The 18389-nt window shown below is 41.6% G+C and overlaps 1 protein-coding gene across 1 annotated transcript in view; it reads left to right on the top strand.

Moving 5' to 3' along the window:
- The window catches only part of Wdr64 (WD repeat domain 64), a 100181-nt gene that overhangs the window by 18475 nt on the left and 63317 nt on the right, over positions 1 to 18389 (top strand). Inside the window, exons 3-8 of the mRNA XM_038349514.1 lie at positions 167 to 269; positions 2127 to 2230; positions 6042 to 6071; positions 7995 to 8105; positions 10395 to 10609; positions 12810 to 12944. Of these exons, the coding sequence (XP_038205442.1) occupies positions 167 to 269; positions 2127 to 2230; positions 6042 to 6071; positions 7995 to 8105; positions 10395 to 10609; positions 12810 to 12944 (698 nt within the window). The remainder of the gene's footprint in view (positions 1 to 166; positions 270 to 2126; positions 2231 to 6041; positions 6072 to 7994; positions 8106 to 10394; positions 10610 to 12809; positions 12945 to 18389) is intronic.

Here is an 18389-nt window from a genome sequence, read left to right as displayed (position 1 = left end):
TGAATGTCAGAGTGTCCCTTATTTCCAGGGCACTGCCATCTCTGACATCAGAAAACCGGGTACATTTTATTTCAGTTAGACTTTGAATTCAGCCGACGCAGAATCTGTTGTCGCTTGACAGCCAGTTCTGAGCTGCTGCTCATGTTTACTTTGTTTGGGATTTTAGATCTTTGGCTATTTCTCCACCGAGGAAGATTCGTTTACTTCGCAGATGGATGAAGAAAATTTGGTTTTCCTTGTGTCCAGAAAACAGCGAATTGTGATTTCAGGTGATTTGTACATTTTCTTTCTAAGTCAGTGTGAATTTTACCATTTTTCTCACAACTGAGCTCCGGGAACATACTCTTTCTGAAGGATCACCTTTCGTTTCATGCACTCACTCAGTTCCTCACAAGTAGCAGTCTGGGCTCAGTTTCCAGAGACACTATCTGCTGTTGAAACTGGAAGATCACCCTAGCTCTGAAAGACACTAGTGAAGGTGAGGGGGGAAAGAAGTCAGCCTGTAAAGAGGCTCAGGTCTCCAAGGAAGTCTCTGTATTAGCACGTGTTCCAGGGTCACCAGATGCAATCGTGTGTCTTTACAATCTTCTTGAAGAGTTCCTCCCAACTTGCTATCCTTGAGTCTTCCGTAGACAGTTTCTTTGAAAGCAAGTTTGAGCCGGTAAGGGACATCATAGGACCTCTCCAGTTTCCAGATGTCATTTGTTGTTGTTGTTATTGTTTTAAAATTTGACCATGGGACTTGGGCACTTCCATCCCGCTGCACTTTGGGTTTTCTTCCCTGTTTGTTTGCCCAGGGTGGGAGAGGGTCAGGAGGCAAGATAAAGCCTAGAGGCGCTTTCTGTCTCTCAGCCTTATATTCCACTTTCTGAGATGAAAGGAGCACCCTAGGCTGAGTCCGGTGTTCCTTTAACAAATGCATCGCAATGTGCAACGTGGGGATGCAGCTCAGTTGGAATGGCATCTATGGTGTGGGTCTGAATGTTGGGGATCCAGCAGTGAAGAAAGGGACACACTTCTCCAGCCTCATCTGTTATTTTCTCTTATGTGTACTCCTAACTGGAGTATAGACTCTGCTCATGTCCGTTCTTCTTTAAGTGTTTACAATGACAAAAATTCCATCACCACAAACAAACCATGACGGCGCACGTCTGTATTTGCAGCTCTCGGGACAAGAGGAAAGCCATAGCTGGGCGGTGGTGGCGCACGCCTTTAATCCCAGCACTCGGGAGGCAGAGGCAGGCGGATCTCTGTGAGTTCGAGACCAGCCTGGTCTACAAGAGCTAGTTCCAGGACAGGCTCCAAAGCCACAGAGAAACCCTGTCTCGAAAAACCAAAACACAAAAAAAAAAACACAAAAAAAAACAAAAAAACAAACAAAAAAAAAAAAAAAAAAACAAAAAAAAAAAAAAAGAGGAAAGCCATGCGTTCAGGGCCAACCTGGGCTACACACAAACTAAAATCTAAAGAAACAAAAGTTAACTCACCCTGAAAAGTATTATGCATACAGCTTTGTCCTTCAGACTGTGGGTGGGCAGGGTAGCATCAAAGTATCTCGTGTTGTTTTACTGAATGCACAAGATACTTTCAGAAGTCTTAAAATAGCATCAAAGCAGTTTGATTCTTTTCTAATGGAAAGCCTGAGATGGTGTTAGGACTTTAGTCTGTGTAGACCGCGATGGTGACACTTCAAAGAAAAGACTGCCAAGACATGCAGAAAGCCTCAAAGGAGAATGATTGCACATGATGGTTAGAAAACCCATTCTCTGTGAAATGTGCCCATAGTGGTGTGTGTGTGTGTGTGTGTGTGTGTGTGTGTTTGCGCGTGCGTGCACGCGCACTCTGAAGGGTGTGGGTGAATGTCAGGATGTAGAGCTGCAAGTAGTTTGGAAGTTCATGCACCATATTTAGCTGAAATGTTCTATATTTATACTACATCTCTAAGGATAATAGAAAATCAAGCAGTAGCTGCAGGGTTTTTATGGCCTTAGTCTATGTTTTAAGTAACTCGGGGCTTCTTGTAAAATGCTGGCTGCCTTCTTTTTCTTTCTTTTTCTTGTTTTAGATCAATAACGAATGAATTTTAGGACCTCTGGAATTTGACATTAATCATGTGCTTTTGATAGGTAGTAGAAGACGAGATGTGATTAAATGCATTGTGAAGGTCCCACAGCTAGACTTATTGATAACAGCATCTCAGAAAGGAATGATAACCGTCTTTAACAGTCAGGTAATTTGAAAGCTTTTCAAACCCTTCCCTTTTCTCTTCCTGCGTTTTATCTATGCGTTATCCAAATGCTTCAGAAAACACAACAGCATTTCGGTATTATTTAAAAAATAAACTACGGGGATCACTGAGCCCTGAGGTGATTGCTGAGGTTTGATAGCTGCATATGGTCTTGTTTCTCAAAAGTGTTGTAGTGAATCACATGGTGTCCACTGTGTAAGGGTCAATCTGGATAATTTCCTGGATAAAACCCTGAGCACATGTCAGCTGGGTAATAGAAGATGCTGGGAGGGTTGTGGACATGGAGTAGAAGAAATGCCTCAGGTGTCCCTGGTTTTCTGTGATGTTGAATAAGGGACTTCATAGGCCTCGTGTCTTTACATCAAGAAGAACAGACAATATGATGATCAAATTTGATTATGAAGTAGAGACATGAATATTCCAAAAGAGTGCATGGCAATATGTCCCATATTCTTTATTGTGAAAACAGGATGCATTCTTGCTATTACATACAGAGTAAAGATTCAAAGTTTATTTTTAACTGAAGACAATGATGAGCATTTTTATATAAGAAAAATGTATTTGAAATAATCATCATTTCCAATATGAATTTTAATCCTTCAATAACACTCAACTCGGGGCGTTTTCCAGAAGATCACAGCTAGGGCAATGAGATTGTTAGGGAAGGGCCATCTGGGTACTGGGCTTTGTATGTGTGGACAGAGTCTGTGGCTTTCAGTATGTGGATAGAGTCTGTGGTTTTGGGTGGGTAGACGGTGGCGGCTGTCCAGCCTTCTACAGACATAGCAGGGTGTGGTATTTAATGTCTCCAGCCCCAGATCTCATCCAGAACAACAGACTTTTCTTCGCCACATCATTGTGCTGGTTAAATGCATGAATACACCTACTGTGCTAGCCTCACTGTGAGCACCCAGCAGATTCTGGAGAATAATAATAATAATAATAATAATAATAATAATAATAATAATAATAACAGCTCTGCCAGGCAGTGGTGGTGCACACCTTTAATCCCAGCACTCAGGAGGCAGAAGCAGGTGGATCTCTGTGAGTTCAAGGCCAGCCTGGTCTACAAGAGCTAGTTCCAGGACAGGCTTCTAAGCTACAGAGAAACCCTGTCTCGAAAAGAAAAACCAAAACCAAAAACAACAACAACAAAAGTCTCAGATAACTGGCCTCTTTTTATACAAAACCCTTCTCCATCTTTTCCTTTCTCCCTAAGAACATTTGTTCCCTCTTCAATATGGACCTTTATTTCTTCAAAAATAGGGCTAAGTTGGGATCTATAAAACACAGCGAGGAGGAAAATGATTGGCTCTGTAAAGTAGTCCTTGATTATGAGAAAGTGAGGTTTGTTCCTCTGAGATGCTTCACAGACACCCAAACAAAACAAGCAACACCACAGAGAAGTTTATAGTTGAACACATGGAAGCACACAAACACACAGAAAGCCACCTTGGCTGCTTATAGAATAATGTAACAAGCTCCTAAAACAGAAGGAAAGAAGTAAAGGAGGAAAGAAAAGAAGGAAGAAAGGAAAGAAAGAAATAACTGGAGAGGGCAAAGATGTGACACTTGTCAGAGAGGCATGATCACCTGAGACTGAATTTCAAGTACTCAGATAAAAGTAGCATGCATGAGCTGGGTGTTGGTGGCGCATACCTTTAATTCCAGCATTTGGGAAGCAGAGGTGAGCAGATCTTTGTGAGTTCGAGGCCAGCCTAATCTATAGAGCGAATGCCAGGACAGTCTCCAAAGCTACATAGAGAAACACTGTCTTGCAAAACTAACTAGATAGATAGATAGATAGATAGATAGATAGATAGATAGATAGATAGATAGATAGATAGATAGATAGATAGAATTTAAAAAATAGTATACTCACATATCTAACCACAATACTAGTTGGGGGGATTAGAGACAAGTGGATCCTGGAAGCTTACTGGGCAGCCAGCATAACTGAATGTGGGGAGCTTCAGGGTTCAGAGAGGAGACCCAGTTTTAAAGAAGTAAGGTTTTATGGTGATAGAGTAGAACACCTATGTCTTCCTTTGTCCTCGTGGGTGCACACACATATACAAGCATCCACACACACTTGTACACATATACCATACGTACACATTCTTGATCTCCCCTCCCCCTCCCACACACAATGGGACTGGAAGGAAAAGATTGCTTTAAAATTAGGTTAAGATTTGATACACTCAAAACAAATACTATTTTTCATGTTACATTCCTTAAGCACGGATGATTCATTATGGGAGGAAATCCTATGAATCCCTGTAGAGGTCACAGTGACCACATTTTAAAAGCAGTCATTAATAACTCCAAATAGCTTTTAATTGATAAACACATAATTTAGACTTTTCCTGAGGAATAAAGAGTCATGTTAAGGATTTTCTTGGCGATAACAGAGTGGAAATACCATTAATAACTAGAATTCCTGCAGAAGGTGATGAAGAAAGGAAGGTGACTTTAAGTTGTTCCCATTGAAGTTAAATATATGACAGAAGCCACTGAAGAAAGGAAGGGTTTCTTCTGACTCGCGATTGAAGCATGGCCCATTGCCATGCTCAGGTCAAGGCAGCAGGAGCTTGATGCAGGTGCTAACTGTCAGGTGTCAGAAGAGAACATTAAATGCTGCTGTGTGCAACTTGCTTTTGCAATCTTCTGTCATGAAGAATGCCCGCCCAAAGAGTGGGCCCGCCCAAAGAGTGGTCCCACCCAAAGAGTGGCCCCACCCAGGGAGTGGTCCCACCCAGGGAGTGGCCCCACCCAGGGAGTGGTGCCGCCCATCCCGCCCAGGGAGTGATTGATATGGGCCTTCATACATCAATTAGTCAATCAAGACAATCCCTCATAGACATTTTCAGAGGAGGCAAACCTTAATTTAAATCATCCCTCTCAGTTTCCCCATCTCCTAGGAGATTCTTCAAGTTGAGGATGCTAACCACCACAGAAAGTAAAAGAGGAAACCACAGCACTCTAGCCTGCAATTAAATGCCTTCCCATCCATAAATAAGACCCTGGGTGGAAGGCATCTTGGCACTCTTCTGATGAAAAATGGTCTGTGGCTTACATGAAAGACAATCCCAGAACTCTCCCTGCCCTACTTTTTGGTTCATATAACACATTCCTTCAGGAAAGCCATTTCTAAGCCATTTGAATGATGCCAAAGAATCTGCATCCCTGGGATACCTCAGCTGCTGCCTTCATCCAGAGGGTGGTCATCATGCATCCAGGGTGTGAGGCATTGCTACCTACTAGTTCTCTGTACGGGACATATTAGGACACATAACCCGGTGTCCAGGACACCATTCATAGATGCTTATATGGAAGGCCACTAGACAGAATGTTTCAAAGATATCAGGTAATGTGAAGAGAAGTCTCTCAAATGAAATGTGCTATATTTTCCTACATTGTCCATTTGTCCCTATTGCTCTATTTAGCACTGTTTGGGCCACTCTTGTCCTTGCTGTATTATTTTGCATTTCTAACTTTTCATACCAAATATTGTTCTGAATAGCTAAAAATGAGGTATTTGCTTGTGGAATAATAATAATAATAATAATAATAATAATAATAATATAAAGAGGACACTGTGAGCAAGCATCAGTCATAAAGGTGGAAAGTCTTGATCCCTACAAACCAAGTGTGTTACTTCACAGTTAGGTGACTCTGAGGTTGAAGTGGGAAGGAAATTCTCTCGGCGGGTGAGATGTCAAGTGAGATTGTGCGTCACCATAGCTTTCTTATTCTTACTGAAGTTCTAACTCGGTTTCATCTTTACTCACAGATGAGAATTCAGACCAGCACCAATGTTACAGTAAGTACATGAAAAGATTTTGGAGTAAGTCAAAGTTAGGGCTGTGGTGATGACTCTTCCACAGATTACTCAAAAACCTCAAAACATGCAAGCTTGAATAGTCCTTGCATATGAAGGGCTGGTGAGACGGCTCAGGGGGTAAAGTGATCGCTGTGTAAGTATGAAGACTTGAGTTTGAAGCCCTAGGACCCATGTAAAGCTGGACACCACAGTGTGTATGTTATCCTGTGCTTACATGGGGATAATATGGGAAGTGGCAACAGGAGAGATGAAGAATGCTTCAGGTCGGCGAGGCTGCTATATGCAGCACCGAACAACAGACCCTGTCTCTCCAACAAGAAGGAAGAAAAGGACTGACACCTGAGGCTGTCCTGTGTCCTCCGCATGAGCATCCTGACAAATGCCTTGTTGAACCCACACGCAAACACACACCCTACACAAACGTTTGTGAAACTTTTTAAAAATGATAAAGATAGTAAATTTTACGTTTACTGACTAGGATCAAAACTAAGCCTTGGATAATAGCAAAGACCCAAGTGTTACTTCCTGGAGTTCAGTTATCTGCAGAGAATTGCTGGGAAACTAGTTACTTCTTGGAATTTTAATTAAAAGCTTCTGAGTTTTAATTAAATATTGTTTTTAAAGAAAAATTGATGCTTCAAGTTATGAGAACAACATGGAAATAATTTGAGAACATTTTCAGCTTGAAAAATGCCATAAAAACTGCAGTGCAATTTTGTGATTCATATTGCATGTCACTAGGATGTGCAGTTACTTGGGAGCTGATTGCATGTCGCTAGTATGTGCAGTTACTTGGCAGAAGATTGCATGTCACTAGGATGTGCAGTTACTTGGGAGCTGATTGCATGTCGCTAGTATGTGCAGTTACTTGGGAGAAGATTGCATGTCACTAGGATGTGCTGTTACTTGGCAGAAGATTGCATGTCACTAGGATGTGCAGTTACTTGGGAGCCAACTGCATGTCACTAGAATGTACAGTTACTTGGGAACCGAGTGCATGTCACTAGTATGTGCAGTTACTTGGCAGCAGATTGCATGTCACTAGGATGTGCAGTTACTTGGTAGCAGATATAAAGCTGTGGTTGCTGGCTTTCTGGTCCACCCGCACTCCTACCCTGATGATTTACGAGAGATGCAGGAATATTAGAGGTTTGTTTGTTTTTTTATCCCTGTATGCATGCACCCAGCGAATTCACTAAACTACCAAGAGACAACACACTACCTGGTCAAGGAGCCCCGGTTCTTGTTAAACTTCTCAGCCTCTGTTTCTGTAATGGAACAAACCCATTGGGTTCCTGGTGGTTTTATGGAAGATTCACGTGCTGCCTGCCGCTTCCGTTGATGCTGTTAAAGCTTCCAGACTTGAGCTGAGACCCAAGAGAGGCGATGAGCCTCAGCTTTAGATCAGATGGATGTCTGAGCACTAAGGGCTTTTCTAGATGAAAGCATTAGCAGGCAGCAAGGCAGGAGCACTTGCTTAATCAGAGCCCTGCTTCTAGCTGCGCGTGGAAATAAATGGTCTCACGGACATGAATGGTGCAAAAGCTGGCTGCTTGTCCAGCCATCCTGCTCTTCCAAGGAGCAATTCCCACATTAGCTGAATCAGTCTCCAGCTACAGGTACTGAGAAACAAGGCAGAATGGAGCGACCCTTTTCTTTTCCTTATGCCACTCCAATGAGATGTACTGTAGGCTCTGCTACCACATGGGATTTCTAATGTCAGTAACTTTCTTCCTACCTTCCAGTACCTTGAGGTAGAAGGAAAACTACTGTGATTCCCTATCCCCTCTGTCATGCGGTACTGGAGACTGAACCTAGGGCCTGATGTGTGCTAGGCAAGTGTTCTACCACTGGGGCATCATCCTTAGCCCTACCTCCTCCAACTGTGTGCTCTTCTATCAGGATACCTCCTGGATCACGGGCTGTGATTACCTGGGCCAGCTAAAGCGAATCGTTGCCACTACAGAGAGGACCATTATTGTCTGGGATTATAAAGCTCAAGGGAGCAGCCAGGTACTGTGGGGAGAGGACTGAAGTTAAACCCCTGTAAGGATGTGAGCCCAGCCACAGTGTAATGAGTAACTGTTGGAACCGGAGAGAAGTTACTAAGTAACCACTTAAGATGGAGTTCAGCATCAGCACCAGGCCATGAAAGAGGAATGCAGTTTTCTTTTAGAGCTTCATTCGGCCCTCATTTTGGTTTCAGTTTTGAGAGGGAAAGGGTAATTCTTTTAGTTTCTGCTGTTGCTGTTGGATTTTAGTTTCTTGTTATTTTCTGAGATTGGGTGGTAGTCTCCCCACAGCCCTCATTCTCAGCTCTTTACTGGTCCTCATGGCTCCAGGCATCCTCCTGCTACCACAGCAAACTCATTTGCTCTTTTATACCCTTCTACAAGTCCAAGCATTATATTTTTGATTATGCTTGTTATCAAGTGCAAAGCCTTTCCCCCCAGCCCAGCATCCTTAGAAAGGACATAGTGTATAAAGTCTCATAGGATCTTAGCTGACTCAGAAACCTTTGTCTCAGAATGCTAACTCCAGCTCCTGGACTTTGTGCTGGGTTTTTTTCTTTTTAATTTTTTTCAGGATCTCCTGTTTGCACACTTAATTTTTAACTCAGAGAAGCTTCTTCTTTATCTCTAGTCCCTCATGAATCACTCCCTCCTGCCTACACCCTAGGTGGGACAGCTGGGCACCAGGGCCATCTTTGCCCCCTGCTGGCTTCCAGCTGTAACCTTCAACTGGGAAAGGCATTGCTGCTGCAGCTCTTTGTGCTGCACACAGTGGCTGAGCACTGCTGGGGAGAACACAACCCTCAGTACACCATCACAGAAGAGAACCTGCAAGCTCAGCTGAGCCATCTGTGGTTCCTGCTGACCTTTGTCTTGGCCTTGCCAGCTTGTCCCTGCGTTCCTCACAGTATTCAGGCTTTTCCCTATTCTCCTCGTGCTCCCTCTCTCCCTCCCTCCTGCTGAATCCTTGCTTCCTCTTCTCTTCTATCTTTCCTTCCCCTCCTTTTCCTCCCTCTTTCCCTCCTGAACACCCTTATATCTGACACCTCCATCTCCTGTCTTTGTGAGACAAGGCCCTGCAGTTTCTCCCCTCTCTTCCCTTTTTACATTTATCTTCTAATCTGGAGCTCCTTCCCCTCTAATTCTTCCTTCTCTTTCTAGCAGTTTTAAGTCCCAGATCAAAGGTCACCCCCACACACACACCCCACTACCACCTCTGCCCATGGAACATAAACAGTACTAGCCTAATACGGGCTCCATCTCACTCTCTGTCCTCTCTGCTTGCAGGGTAGCTTCCACAGGGTAGGAAGCTTTGTTGTGCTCATCTTGTTCAGCCATGCCTGGAACAATGTTTGCGCTTAGTTAGTGCTCTCTGCACATTAGTTGGTGGCTCAGGGAGCCTGTAAATATATCAGCGCTCACCCATTCTAAAGAAATGGAAAAATAGCAAAAAATTTTTATCTACCATTTTTCTATCTTAGGATAGTAAGGTCTAGAAAAGCAACAATAGCTGCCTAGCTTAGTGAACCCATTTAATATTACAGAATTGGCTTGCAAGTGCTTGTTGGATAGTTATAGACAGTCGTGGATATTAGAATACTTTTCTCCTGATAATTCTGTATAAAATTCAAGAGCATTACCAAGCATGGATGAGGCTTCAACCTGACTTCAACCTCCAGCATTCCGTAAAACAGGCACAGTAGGCAGCAGCACACCTGAGATCCCAGCACTTGAGAGGGAGAGGTGGTGTGTGTGTGTGTGTGTGTGTGTGTGTGTGTGTAAGATCACTCTAAAATACAGGGGAGTTTGAGGCCAGCTCAGTATTTCCAAACAAAGTCAGGAGAAGGCATTCACAGGTGCAATTCCTAAGATCCCAAACTCACCCAGGCTGAGAGAGTAGCTCTCCTTCTTTTCTGGGTTCACAGCTTTAACTTCTATTTGGTTAATTTTTGCCTAAATTTTCCAAGTTCCTCTATCAGTGTTGGATCTAAAATGAGAAACAGCACAGAAAAAAAATGAAATTTTTTTTTCATCTCCCAACCTGTGGGTGTGTGCGTGGATGAATGCACATATATGAGTGCATGTGTGTGTGTCTTTGTTTGTGCATCTGTGTCTCTCTCTCTGTGTGTGTATATGTGTGTCTCTGTTTTTGTGTCTGTGCGATACTGGGGATGGACCTCAGCACCTCCTGCACGCTGAACGGGTGCTCTGCTACTTGCTACTGAGCTAAAACCCCGACCATGTGCAGCAGTTAGAGTGTATCTCATTCACAACACTCCTGTGCTTCCAGGAGCACTATTTTGTCATCAAGCCCATGGACCACTGCCTGCTGTGCGTGTGCGTGGTGCCCCTCCCTGACCAGCTCTGCAGAGATGACATCCTCCTGGGAGATGATGGGGGCTTTGTGAACAGGTTCACTGTAAACAGCGATGACTTTGGATTAAAGCAGGCAAAAACAAAGAAGAAATTACAGACCCAGGTCCTAGACTCCAAGAACTTTAAAAGGTAAGGACATCACGTGAATTGGGGACATTGTTCAGTTCTATAGTCATAGAGTGAAATGAGATGCAAGACCCACAGTACTTTTGAGAATTAAAAGCCATGCCTAATCTAGGCGTGGAGGGTCACACCTATATTCCCAGGCAGAGGAATCACGAGTTTGAGGCTAGCCTAGACTATATATGGCACTCCAGGTTAGCATGAGCTACATAGCAAGACATTGTTTCAGTACATTTAAAAGTGAAAGAAGATACACTTCTCATCTCAAGAAACTTCCAAGAAAATAAGGGAGGCATAATTAGTAACTGAAATTCAAGTGTCGTTGGCTATTAAAATCTATAGGTAACTGGTAGAGTGAGATAAACTAAAAAGTGACATCATAAAGAAACAGCAAAATGTATATTTTTGTGTATTTATGACTATTTCCTGGCAACTAAATAAGAAAGTTTCTAAACATAAAAGCAATAGTTACAGATTTTTAAAGAAAATAATTTGATAGATTTGACTATCTGCCAAATTAAGTTTCCAAGACTTTGAAAGAATAAATTTAAAAACTTAAATATATTTCAATAAATCTGTATTGCAAATATGAGAGACAAGGAGTTAATATTCCTTAATTGAGCTCAGCGTTAAATTAAAAACATCCTCCTGGGCTGAAGAAATGGCTCAGTAGTTGGGAGCACGTACGGCTCTTGTGACCAAGGTGCCCACGCTGAGCAGCTCACAAATGCCTAATTTCAGCTCCAGAGGACCTGATGCCTTCTTCTGGCCACAGTTGGCACCTGTACCCACATGCACTGACACATAGACATACACACTTATTATTTTAGTACTTATTTATTTGTACTGTATATACACACATGAATCATCTGTTCATGACCTTTCCTCAATATGACTGTTGCCGCATTAAATTAAGATTAGCCATATTGCTGGAACTCTAATAACACAGTCAGGAAGACAGCTCCATATCATACCCCCTATATCTGGGCTGTGTTTTATGTTTTATATCTGTCCCTGTGTGGTGCGCTGCCCTGTACACTATGGGCTCCTCATTTCAGTAGTGATAGGCACAGATAATAGAACCTTTTCCCCACTAATAGGTGGGCTACTTGTCAGAAAGGTCCTCAGTCCATAGTCAGTTCCTCCACTCATTAGATAAGTATGTCAGAAATGAGAATGGGGCGGGGTGGGATGAATTATAAGCCAGGAAGAACAGTTAAATTTTGTATCCATCGTAAAAGTTTTACTGAAGTTGACATTCTCAGAATTTTTTCATTTTGAGTCAGTAAGGACGTGGCCAGAAAACACTGATATATGGAACGTTGTACAAATTAGAGAACTTACCAATATCAAGAGTTCACAATTAAACAAAATCTAGGATGGGGGAGAAAGAACGCGTCTCCTCTAGGTGCTCCCTTCCTGATACCTGCTCAATGCTGATACCTGGAGTCTCAAATGTGTCTGTTCAAATAGAAGCCACGTGATGCCCATTATGCTAAACACATGTGGATGCTCAGATTTTTTTTTAATTAAAGTAAGAAGATGGCCTATATTACACTGAGATCCTCCTAAATTGTTCCTTTTCTCATTAGTTTCCTTTTTCTGTTGTTGTGACAAAATATCTGAGAGATTAATTAGGGAAGGCAGGGTTTAGTCTGCCCCTGGGTTTAGAAGGGTACAGCCCGACATGAGGAGGCACACATGGTGGATGTTTTCTGCTGCTGGGTTTAAAAGGAGTACAGCCCATCATGAGGAGCCACACATGTGGCAGGACCATAAGCTTGTCACATGTCTGCTGTCAGGGTGACGGATGCTGATGTTCATGCTTTTATGCCTAGATGCCAGCCCATGGAATGGAATGGAGGAAAGGTGGTTCCTCCTTCCTCAGCTAAACATCTTTTCACATCGCATCTAGAGGTTTGTTTCCTAAGCGATTCTAAATCTAATCAAATTGAGTCACACCTTTGCTTCTGAAGTCATAGCTCAAGATTTAACAGGAGCCTTGTAAAGTTATTTTCGTTTTACACTTTAGCTATGCTAGACGAAGACCAGTGGAACTGCTGAACGTGGTGTGATACGGAGGGCTCCAGCGCACCTGTAGACTTAGCGGAGTTCACAGTTACAACCTGATCCAAACCAAGTGAGATGCTAAACAGAAGAAAAGATGTGTCTAACATAACAACCCCACCCCCCCTTTCATTCCCAGTGTCAAGAGGAAGTTGCATAATGACTGGGTTATGAAAATCAGATACATCCCAGCTCTCAATTGCTTCGGATCCTGCTCCTTAGACAGTGTTCATTCGTTGGTTTTGGAATCCTTGAAGAGACTTGAGGACAATTTGTAAGTACAACCGTGTATCTACATAAGCATTCTGGGACCCTCAGCATGCTTAAAGTGATAGGCCCACCGCAACCTTATAATGTTCAGAGTAGTTTTGCAGAAATATCAGAAGTTAGCTGTCCCCTTGGTGTGGCAGGGCTAGTTAGACTTTAGGGTAAAACAAAAGTCCATCCTATACATGTAAATTGATACATCCTCTTCACAGGAGGCATACCCAACTGTTGTTTAGTGGGGACTGGGGACATAGCGAAGCTGGAGCACATGCCTAGCATTCGTGAGACCCTGGCTTCTATTCCCAGCACTACAAAGACTCGTTCATTGGTCTAATGTATTGTAATAAGTCAATAGACCTGTATCTATATTTTAAGCATTATTTTATTGGTAAAAGTTTACATTTCAGAATCATTTTAGCTAGCCAGCAAACTCTGCTTATAATCTGTATGTAGCCAATCATATTTTATCTATCATAAGCACACCAACTGGTGTTCTCATAGAACTATGAGCTTGAGTAATATCTGACTCATTTTCAATCTGGTTAAATATTTCCTAATAACTAGTTATAGCATTTGAATTTTTAAGTCTTTAAGATACTTATAATGGCAGATAAACTTCAAAAACATTCTAAGGGACACAGGCTTAGTAAAAACTCTGTATATTGTGTAATTCCATTTTTTGACACACCTCAAAGGACAGATTTATAGAGACAAAATGTAGCTTCACTGTTTGCCTAGGGTTGATGGCAGAAGCAGGAATCACAAATGGGCACATGGGAAATTTCTAACGTGGAGTAACTTGTCTTAGTCAGGTTTCTATTGCTGCGATAAAACATCATGACCAAAACCAAGTTGCAGTGGGGAGGTGTAATTGCATCTTAGAGCTTGCAGTCCATCATCCAGGGAAGTCGTGATAGGAACCTGGGGGCAGATACTGATGCAGAGGCCATGGAGGAATGCTGTTTACTGGTTTGTTCCACAGAGCTCGCTCAGCCCGCTTTCTTACACACCTACAGGACCACTTGCTGCATCAATAGCTATGATAAAAAAACGTCCCACAGACTGGTAGTTAGGCACACTTCCCAACAGGCAACCAGATAGAGAGGGGCTGTTACTAGGTGAACGTATCATATAACTTTCACGGGTATATAATTTATGATACACTTGTATAACAATATGTTGTTTAATATGTTTTGAATATGTTTTATGCTGTCTAGTTTCATGTAAACTTGACACAAGTTAGAATCATGTGGGAAGAGGAAACCTCAATTAAGAAAATGCCCCCATCTGGGGGCCTGTGGGTTAGTCTGTGGGACACTTTGTTTCTTTCTCTCCTTCCTTCCTTCCTTCCTTCCTTCCTTCCTTCCTTCCTTCCTTCCTTCCTTCCATTTTGTAGTTGGAGAAAGGCTTTTGTTAGGGATGCCTAATAAAATATCTGCCTAATATGCAATTGAGTTAAATATTTCCTAATAACATATAAGGAAGAGCAACACAAGTTCACACTTTTCCCAAAATCATGCAAGCAAGAGCATAGCATGAAATATTTAGTGCTGAGAAGAAAAAAGCAAACAATCCAAACAAAAAGAACCAGCTTGGGATTCTGTGCACGTTATTTTTAAAATTACTCTTGAAGTATAAAGAACATCAAGGGTCGCAGGGCATTCCTGCAGTCCATCACTTTTAACAGGAACTCAAAATCATGCTTGCCCACCAGCCTCTTTCAGGTCACTCTGAAATAAATGAGACCCTATATAAAGTAAATAAATTAATAAAAATAAAGAGTTAAAACTTTCTCAGGCAAACAAAAGTAAAAGGAATTTGTTCTGCATCGGCTTGCTTGCCAGGAATACGAGGAAAAGCCCTTCAAAGCAAGGGAAGACCTGTGTGTGAGATTGGTGTATTCATAAGAAGGAAAGTATGAAGAAAAGGGGTTAAAAAAGACTTCATTTCCTTAATTTAAGTGATCTAATCAATTGGCATCTGTTACAATGTCAACAACATCGCTGAGCATGTGTACACATATATACTCTTGTACATAAGTTAAATAAAAAAGAAAGCAATAAGCAAGGGATTAGAGAGAAATTAGTATTGTTTTGTTCTTATGGATTACTTATACTACTGTTAATTGTGTACTATGGATGTCACAGACTCCAGGGCAACCTTAGGAAGAAAAAGAGAAAGGATGGCACGAGAAGGAAATGGTTGATGTCCCAAGAAACAAAGCAACAATCATGAACCTTAGTAATGAGAAATGGGCCAGATATAGAAGTGCAGACATTCATAAATATAGAAATTAAAGTAAACAAAGACTGAAAGCATAAAAGGTGCAAATCCAAGAGATGTTCGGTGAAAACAAACCAGCAGAAGGGTAGAAAAAGAGTGGAAGACAGAAATAGGAACAAACTATAAGAAAATAATAACATAGTTGAGACAAATCTAATATTACAGTCACATCAAATGTCAATAGTAAATGGCAGAGCTAGAAGATGGAGTTTATCTGATTTAAAAACAAAACTCAAATATATATTGCTTATATGAAATACATTTTAATGTATGTACTTAATATATGTATATATTAATAAGTATAAATAAATAAAATTAACATACATATAATAGGTGGGAAAGGCCAATCAGAAATCAAAACATAAACAAAGGCAACCTCCAAGCTAATTTTTAGTAGAGGAATAAGAATTAGAAATTTAATAGAATAGCCTATCGTATCTCTCAGAATACTGATGACCTTACATTTTCTGTAAAAAAAAGAAAAATAATTGTAGACTTCATGAAAGACCCACATTTTGTATTTTTTACTTAGAAGCTAAAAATGTTTATTTTTGTCTATAATATTATCACACTGAGAGATTTAATTTAAAAGCTTCACTGCATTAAAAATAATTTTATTCCCTGACACTGAATCAATTTCCACAAATGTCATTTATATGATGTGATTAATTATAGAGTTTTATTTAGTTTCTGTAACACAATTAATTGCTAATGAGTGCATGCTGGCATTTTGCAGAAGTACATTTCTCAAACACTAATTAAGAAATGGGTGCAACTATGCATCCAATTTGATTTTATCCTATGTTGTAAATTCATAACATGGCCATAGCCATGGAGAACAACCACGGCTGTGCATTGTGAAACATATGTGCCTCTTCCCACAGGACTTGGGTCCTGGAACCCTGGCTAGGGATGATGAGGGAATGAAGACAGGAGCAGCAAACAGCCACATGTACAATAAAGTGGGGACCAGGTAGGGTTCTCTAATAAAACCACCACAACTCGGATCCCTAGCACATTTTTTAGTTTACAGCACATGAAGAGGGGTTAGCTAGTTTTGGTAGAGGAGGTTTCTGTAGATGAGGAGTCTTAGGTTGCAAACAGCCAGGAGGAGGAAGCTGCCTTTGCTACTCTTTGTATACATGGATCAGTCATCCATAAACACTCATACATGGACTTGCAAGAGAAGCTTTGCCATTTCTTTTTATTCTGGACCAATGAGCAATGGCTTTGCCCATTTCCCATGGGCCAATTGGTTCTGGAATCCGTGACAGGCTACACCTATGTCAAGATACACATGCATTCAGATTTTTACTCTTTCGAGGTTTCTTCCATTCCCTATACACATGGAACCATAACAGACCCTTGTGGTCCTGTGGAAGATGTACTTCCTCTCATCTAGCTTTCATTTCCAAAGAAAGCAATTTTATAAAAGATATTTGGAGCCACAATATCACCACTGCTGTTAACCCCAGGCCTCTTTGAGGGTTATTATAACAAGTGGGGTGGCACCCAGAGGCACACTGTGATCCTGTGGGGCAGTCTGTAATCCAGAAACATAGCCGTCATTCAACAAGTATTTAGCCAAATACTTGGGATCAAATCCAAAGACAAGGCTGTCCACTTTCTCCATATGTCTTCAACATAGTTCTTCAAGCTTTGGCAACAGCAATAAGACAACAAAAGGAGATCAAGAAGATTCAAATAGGAAGGAAGAAGTCGATCTTTTCTCTTTTTCTTATTTCTCTTTTCAGATATATACTATTAATCTTAGCAGAAATATATTACCATTTTCACTAGATTATTTGGCAGCAGCAGATAGTATCCCTTAACCCTCCAAGCAACTGGTGCACTGTGGTGTTTGCTGCAAAGAGCATCTATTTCACAATAGTCAGGAGTTTGTCTTCCAGATGGATCCTGAACTTCCTAACATTTACTGTCTCTCTTGGAATTTTATAGGTGGTGATTAAATCTCTGCTGATTACAGCTAGAGTCAGGAAGCAGGGAGATAAAAATATTCATACAATCTCAGCAAACAGGGCTCCTTGATCCATCAGGTGCTCCAGAAATCTCTGAGCTGCTTGCTCCTCTCCCTCCCTCCCTCCCTCCCTCCCTCCCTCCCTCCCTCCCCTCTTTCTAAATCTAGACACCGAAGAGGTTTCTCAAGTGATGCTTGTAAGCATGTTTTCCTGGGCCGCCATGGCCACGGGAGAGCCATCACAAGAGCACAGCAAGTGCACAGTTGGGTTCCTCCATTCCGAGTGCAACATGCTCCTATTTCTGCAATTTCCTATGATGAGGCTTCAGATGAAACTGCAGCTAGACAAATACATAATTGGTCAGCTGTTAAAAATAGGAGTCAGCACATTTCCCAAAAGGGCAGGAAAGGAAACTCTCAAAAATTTTTAATTCCAGAAATGATTAGCATAGTGCTTAAAATTTTGTGCAGAGCTTTCAGGAACTGAGCTATGTACCAGGAAGCTGATGGTGGTCTGCAATTAATTACCACATAGCATGCTGTCCTGGTGTAGCATGCACACCGAGCCTCTAACTCCTGCACAGCCTGGCAGTTCCAACAGGTGAGTGAGCAACCTCTGAATGTTACCTTTTCTTAGTTGCTCACTTGAGAGGCAGATTCTTCCAGAGGAAAGATGACAGCATTGTTCCGTATTGTTCCGTAAGCTCGCTATTGAATGGGATGGTTCCGGTTTTTGTTCCGGCACTCATCCTATGACTATTGATACAACTTAGCCTTAGTTCCCCCCTCCATAAATGGCAATGAAGTCATTTACAGACGTAAAATCATTTTGATTAACTGTTGTGAAGTACTTGGTTTGATGCCTGGAACGCTGAGTGCTCAATAGACTTCCCACTCCTTTCTCCTGTTGACCTAAGAACTAAGGTATTAAAATAAAAAAAAAACCATCTTTAAAAGTTAAAAATTGAATATCGTCATAGAGCTGTACTGCTTCGGGCTTCATGTTCCCAGATCTCAAGCACGAATCAGAAAATAATGACCCAAGGGCCAAATCCAGTGGGCCAGCAGCATTCATAGCAGCAGCAAGCTAAGAATAATTTTGACATTTTAAAATATTTAGTCTGTTTTCCATTGCTGTTACAAGTACCTGAGATCAATCAATGTAAAAGAAAAATGGACTATTGTGGCTTG

Source organism: Arvicola amphibius, chromosome 12 (assembly GCF_903992535.2).
Source record: "Arvicola amphibius chromosome 12, mArvAmp1.2, whole genome shotgun sequence".
NCBI classification, from domain to species: domain Eukaryota; kingdom Metazoa; phylum Chordata; class Mammalia; order Rodentia; family Cricetidae; genus Arvicola; species Arvicola amphibius.
This window is presented reverse-complemented; position numbering and strand designations above follow the sequence as displayed.